This window comes from Sander lucioperca, chromosome 10 (assembly GCF_008315115.2).
Source record: "Sander lucioperca isolate FBNREF2018 chromosome 10, SLUC_FBN_1.2, whole genome shotgun sequence".
Taxonomy (NCBI): domain Eukaryota; kingdom Metazoa; phylum Chordata; class Actinopteri; order Perciformes; family Percidae; genus Sander; species Sander lucioperca.
Genome location: NC_050182.1, coordinates 13,626,047 through 13,632,895, shown reverse-complemented (window position 1 = coordinate 13,632,895; position 6,849 = coordinate 13,626,047). Strand labels below are relative to the sequence as shown.

At 41.9% G+C, this 6,849-nt stretch overlaps 1 protein-coding gene across 1 annotated transcript in view; it reads left to right on the top strand.

Moving 5' to 3' along the window:
• The first annotated feature begins 1,548 nt into the window (after window positions 1-1,548).
• Window positions 1,549-6,849, top strand: part of rgl2 (ral guanine nucleotide dissociation stimulator-like 2) — a 32,271-nt gene continuing 26,970 nt past the window's right edge. The window contains exons 1-2 of the mRNA XM_031279389.2: window positions 1,549-1,834; window positions 4,075-4,241. Of these exons, the coding sequence (XP_031135249.1) occupies window positions 4,083-4,241 (159 nt within the window). The 5' untranslated portion in view covers window positions 1,549-1,834; window positions 4,075-4,082. The remainder of the gene's footprint in view (window positions 1,835-4,074; window positions 4,242-6,849) is intronic.

Sequence of the window (6,849 nt, the reverse complement as noted above, 5' to 3'; positions counted from 1 at the left end):
TAGTTAGTTACTTTGCAGATTAAGATTATTAATGCAGAATATAAATCAGATAGGAGTAGTTTTACTTTTGGTAGTTTAAGTATATTTTGATGCTAGCACTTACTTATGTACTACTTACTGAAGGGAGATTTTGAAGGCAGGGCTTTTACTTGTAACAGAGTATTTCTACAATGTGGTATTGATAATTTTTATTTAAGTAAAAGATCTGAGTACTTCTTCTGCTCCACAATTTTTTTCAAATCTTTCCTTTTTTTGTCTTGACATACTGGAGAGTTGTACTTCAGTACTCTAAAAACTTGAAAGGATCAGAACATCACTCGTTGGTTGAACTTCTCACAGCTCATGCATTGTGATGAGAGGTCACAAGCATGGCCTGGCTTTAAAGAGTCCTAAACCAGAAATGTTAGAAACTAGTATGATCCTATATTAACAGTGAGTGAAATTATGTGATTTGTGTACATTATATCATGTATGTGTCATCATGTATTGTGTCTTTTTGGGTTTCTGGCGATTTCCCCTTTGTGTGTCAGTGAAACAAATTATTTCAACTTCCTGTCTGCACATTCTCATCACGTCACATGGTGGCTGTGGTAATTATTTATGGCTGTGGTTACAAACAGTCCCATTCATCCATTCATAACTGCCAGCTGACAGTTGAGGTATGCAACAGCAACAGCAGCATGTCTAATCTCAGCCAGTCCTTTTGGCATGGCAGCCTCTCACTGATAAGAGCATCAGCTAATTCATAAAAGATCGTTCAGAGAGTTAAGCTTGATACTGTTCAGATCATCATTTGACATTACAATAACAATACCACAGTGTAAAAATATCCTGCATGCATTTTTTTTCTTCTAGTAAGGAAATACAGCCTACTCATTGTGCAGAAAATTACCCCTGTGAGTGTTCTATAAATCTATATGCAGTAGACCTATATTATATTACTGGATTGTTTTATTTTACTGGTACACAACATTTTACTGTTGTAGTTGATTACTGTAAGGTCATAGACTGTATATGGTCAAGGTAAAGTAGGCCCATTACTGTAATACAAATTTTGCATGATTAGAAGTAAGATATTTTAAGGTTTGGTATGCAATACGCATGCTAAGTGTATTACAAATAAAGTCATAAAGTTAACTCCTGGGCTTTTGGATTTAGTGTTATGGTTACCGTCAGGATTAGGTTAAATGAGGTCAAGAGGTTACAGGTTTAAGGTAGGCCTATCACTGGCAACAGAAAAGCGCGTGTGTATAGCCTACGTGCGTGCGTGCGTGCGTGCGTCAGCTCGAGCCGATCGTGCGGAAATGCGTCTGTGCGTTTCCCTCTTCTGCCCCTGAAGTTACACTTCCCCGGAGAAGCGGTGTATTGGAGCCGGGCTGGCGTACACTGTGTAGCACCCAGAGAGACGGTACTGTTGCCAAAGCGATGAGTCCACAACATACAGGAACTGCGACGTCATAAAGAGAGAGTGAGAGAGAGAGAGAGAGAGAGAGAGAGAGAGAGAGAGAGAGAGAGAGAGAGAGAGAGAGAGAGGAGGGGGAGGAGGAGAGGAGAGGAGAGGGAGTTTGCAGCTTGGCCAAAGTGCGCTATCAGCTGCTGAAGGCTGGACAGACGAGCGGTGCGGGGATACTGATAGAGAGGAGAGAGGGTGGGGGCGAGGCGGTGGACGGAGACTCTCTCGTCGTTGTCGTCGGTGACGGTCGTACAGATGGGCGCGACTCTCCTCAGCTGAGCCGGCCACCGATCCAGCAGCACCAGAGGCCACCCAATGTTGCCTGAATCCAGCTGACCACAGTTGGACAACCCACATCCTGCGAATGCCACTTGGCTATAAGTAAGTTGATTTACAGCTTCACTCACTTCTCTTCCTCTATTTGGTTCATTTGATCACCTTTTATTTTATTTTATTTTTTACATTTCCAGGGCGATCGTGTCAGTGTGTGACTCATAGTAGGAAGCACATTTCACCATTGGTCACTATTGTGGGTTTTAATAGGAGTGTCAGCATGCTCAAACTTTTACAGCCCTCACACTGTCAGGCTTTATTCTCATCATCCAGCCTACATTGTGACAAGAAGCTATCATTAGGACTGAGCATAACTGTAGCACCACCCTATGGCGGCATTTATTGAGCAGAAAAGTAGCATTATGGGGTGTGACTAAGCTGTAACCTAGTTACAGCTGTACAGTATATATTTGTTTTCCTCAGTCATATGTGCTCTGTTTGCTTTGGTCAGATTCAGTGAATAGCAGGCATTCAGACCTCTGCATGGCCGTTGGTCAGGGCATAAACTGCACAGTTTTTGACTTGTTTTCCCTGCAGGCCTGCGTGTCTCTCCCTCTGTCATGCAGACTGCTAACTAGTTTCTTAAGCAAGATTAAAATGAGCCAAATTACAAAACAGAAATGATCACGTAGGAGAAAGGATGTGTTGCACAAATGCTACAAAGCTGCAGGAGTCCAAGACAAAAGCATAATGGTAAGTTGGGAGTGCCAGCACATGTTTATATCACACTTGAGGCTTTTTAGCCCCTGCTCTTTCTTAACCAGAGCTGTGAGAGCGGATAGGGGGTCCTCGAAGGAAATTTTGACCAGGATTGAAGTGTCAGCAGGCTCTTTAGAGGATTGATTCTGTGGCCTTTCAGTTACAGCAGCCACCTGACTGCCATTCTGCATGTTTTGCTCAGAAAAGTCAAAAGCAACTTTAACACACACATTCATCAACATGTAATTAATCCATAGTTGAGCATTTCAATAGCACTTTCTACTGTATCACCTCTCTATCTCTCTCTCTCTCTCTATCTTTCCTATACACCTCTCTTCCTGAAACAGTGTTTACGAGATGTTTATCTTCATGGCCGTCCAAATACCAAAGCAAGGAAAGGGAAATGGAAGGAGGGTTGCTATGCAAATCCTGACATGCAGTAGGGCACTGTGAATGTGTTAAACAAATCAGCCATGAAATGGCCTCCATGCTGCCATTAACTTACTGCAGTGTGTTCCTTTCATTTAAAATGTTTAGAATTTGCACTCAAAGGTTTCTCTACTGTTTTTGTAAGTCAAACCTGAGCCTGATAAACTGTCCAACGTTGATCTTTAGCAGGTTCAGATAGTTAGCTAGTAACAAACAAGGACTCAAACACTGAAATAAAAGTGACAATACATTTATTGGCATGTGTTGTTGTTCTAATCAGACTTTATTGTGATCATTAAAAGTTCATTCTATCCATCTATTATCTACCTACCTCAAAGTTTAGAAATGTATCCACTAAGGTAAGGAAAGGCCAGTTTATTTGTATAGTGCCTTTCAACAACAAAGCAATCAGAGTGCTTTACATAAGACATAAAAAGGCATTAAAGGATAGCATATCAGGCTTAGATTATCTTTTAAGTACAATAGAAGAACAGAACGAGGACTGTGGAGTTTGTTCCCCATTGCTTACAGCGAAAACACATTTGAAAGGGATCTTTTTATTACACCGGTGAACGGCAGGAATGATTACAGCAAGCAAAACCTGTTTCAGTGTTCATATGGGCAACTGATTATTGGTTTAAGACAGACTTGGAAAATTGTGATCCTATCCCTTAGATATAAAGTAAACAAAAGGTGATTTAAAACGAATTTAGCATTTAAGAAGAGTAAAATAAAATAGGAGATAAAAATAAGGTGTAATATATTAGTTTCAGATATGTGGTGCATACAAACTGAGCTTCTCCATGTTTCGGTGTGGACGGTTCATAATTTCGGCCTACAGTAGCAGCAGATTACAAATGTATGTAAACCATTCAGTGAGTTATAAACCAATAGTAATATTTTGAAATGAATTATTTTAAACACAGGAAGCCAGTGCTCTCCTGGCCTTAGTGAGTGATTTGTAAGGAGAATAATAGCAAACAGTATAGTAAGCTTCAAATGTTACTTTAAAGCGTACTAATACTAACTATAAGAATACTAGTAATTACTAATGATAAACATGTTGTCTAATCCCAATTAACTCACAAGATGTTTTTCTGAACCGCAGCCTAAGATACCACAAAACACTTATTTTCTCATGTCCTTCCTGTCTGTGGCAGCTGGCACCATGCTCCCCCGTAACATGCGAACAGGAGGTTATGACCTGCCGGGGGTGGAGTCAAGCAAGGTGCCTCTCATTGGCTACCGGCCCTTACCGCCTGACAGTGGCACCCCAAGCAACCAATCAAGGAGGGGGAGCGGCAGCGATGAATTGGAAACTTCACAGGTCAGTGTTTTCCTTCTGCCTCATGTAAAACACAATCATCATTTTGTCACTTTAGCGTGTTACAGAGTTTGATATGAAGGTGATTTCTCAGAGCTTTGTTCTGTGAACTTTTTGTGGTGTTCGACAGTTTGAGAACTGACACTCTCCTGCTATCCACTTTATTAGATTTTCTTCTGTTCACACAATAAAGTGGTATGACGGCGATGAGAGAACTTTTTATTTGTCATGGCTCTCCTAGGCGACACCGCTAACAGCAATTAGGACGGTCCTCTGTGAAACCGTGCACGCTGAGCTCGACTACCAGGTTCTTGAATAAACAGCAGATGCGGTCGGCTGTTTTTTTTAGAAAACCCTGAGGGAATAAAGTCAGTGTGATTCAGACAGTAAGAGAGAGATGAAGATGGCATGTGTGTGTGTGTGTGTGTGTGTGTGTGTGAGTGTGTGTGTGTGTGTGTGTGTGTGTGTGTGTTATTGTGTGTTTAGTATATTTCCACCAGGGTAACCCAAATGCTGTTACTTTCCAAAAACTGAATACATTCCTCTAGTGCCAACATCATGCCAAAATTCTAATATGCCTAATACTTAGGTTTATGACCAAATATCTGCAAAACGAACAACATTTCCATTAACTTCAGCCTTACTTTGTGTTTAGTGCTAATTAGAAAATGTTAGCATGCTAACACGCTAAACTACGATGGTGAACATGGTAAACATTATACCTGCTTAGCATCAGGATGTTTGCATTGTCTTTGTGAGCATGTTAGCATGTTGATGTTAGCGTTAAGCTTAAAGCACCACTGTGGGCTCTCCTCATTTTTCTATTTTGTGCCTCCTCATCTCCTCTCCTCCGTCCTCCTGCCTGTGATCCAGAAATCGATTGTGCCATTTGGAAGGATGTCTAAATTCCTAAAATGCATCTTGAGGAGAGAGGAGATAGGATGCACAGGTGAATCCTTTGCAGAAGTCTTTTTGGCACCCGTAATGTATAAAAGAGGCATGACACAGCTGGAATATAGAAACCATGGCAGCTGTGCCACACATCATATTTAATTGACGTTGCCTCGACTCCTCTCTTCTTATCTCTTCTTTGGGTGCTTTTCATTATGCTAACATGTCTCCTCCGCGTCTCTTCCTCGTGTCTTCGCTCCTTCCAGCGAGAATGTAAGAGAGTGATGCGAGGAAGAGACACAAGGACGAAGGAGCCGAAGCTGCCAAATGAGAAATCTTTTGTTGCATAGTGTCAGTCTTAAGCGACGTTAATTACTTATGACGTGCTGCTTCAAATGTGTGCCACATGTGGAGGTCCGGAATTTAAACATTGCGTCACTTGACTTCCGTATGGGATACACCTGTGTTTCCTCACTCTAAGCTCCTCCTCCTCTCTCCTTGTTCCTCGTCTCCTCAAGGAGCATTTAAGGGATTGGAAGATCCTCTATGATGACGAAGGGGAAAGATTTTCCGGTGACAGGAGGAGAGAGGATGCAAGGAAGCATAAGTTAGCATATTAAAAAGCACCCCTTGCCTCCTCTGCTCACATGGGAGGGACTTAGATGCGAGGAGAGGAGGCAAGGAAAGGAATCGAGGATGTACAAACTGAGAAATGAGTAGAAGAGAGGTGTGTCTCACAGAGCAGCTAGCTTGGCTGTAGACCCTTGTGTCTTGTGACATGTTTTCTGGACTCTTCCACATAAAAGTGTAAGTCTTTTGTTGGGTAAACTTGTAGGAGTTTGTCACTGAAATGCACAGACTCCAGGATAACATCTGTAACATGGACGAAGTTGAAATGAAACTGAAGAGGTTAAAAGGTTCATGGCACAGGTGAATTTCCCACGATCTTTCACCTCTGTTAATGTTTAGTGAATTCAACGTGTGGTTCGTTGAGTCATATCAGAAGCTTTCAGATGGTTGAACTTTACACACAGTTGGAGTGTTGTTTTGGGTCTTTTTCCTGCAAAGTATCGTTCAGTTTTATCTTTCGATGTCTACACGTGAGGGCAGGATTTCTTCTCTCTTACACATGTAGTGTCTTTGATGGTAATGCTGTGATGCTGTATGAAGAGGAGTCCGCAGACACTGATCTCGATTATAAAAAGGTTTATTACAATCAAAGACTCCTGCAGAGAGCTTGGAGAACAACGACCAAATCAATTTCTTCCAATACGTCGTAAAACAAGCTTCAGACCTTAACAGCCATATTGGTAAGAAAACATTTCCCTCGGGTCATGATGACCTACTGACCAACTATCTTGCCCCATCCACACAAGACCTGCACATGGCTCTTTGGTTTTACTTAGCAAGGAACTCCTCGCAGCTAAAAAAAAAAAAGAAGTCTTTCCGAATGAGCAGACTTCCTCCGTGCTGGTGTCACATGGCGGCTATGGACCTCGCAGTAAATAATGTATGTGGCGGTTTGGCCGGTCAATGTGGTGTACACCCGCTCTCCCTATAAACAGTATTCAGTATCACAGGCCGTCTCCAAGGACAGTCTGTCGAGTGGAATCCAATACGGCCACTTGTTGATTCTTTAATGAGGAAAACTTGGATGTGTGAGTCAAAATGCATGAAGTGAAAACCTTGAGTGAACAATTAAGATTCTAGGTGAAAGAAA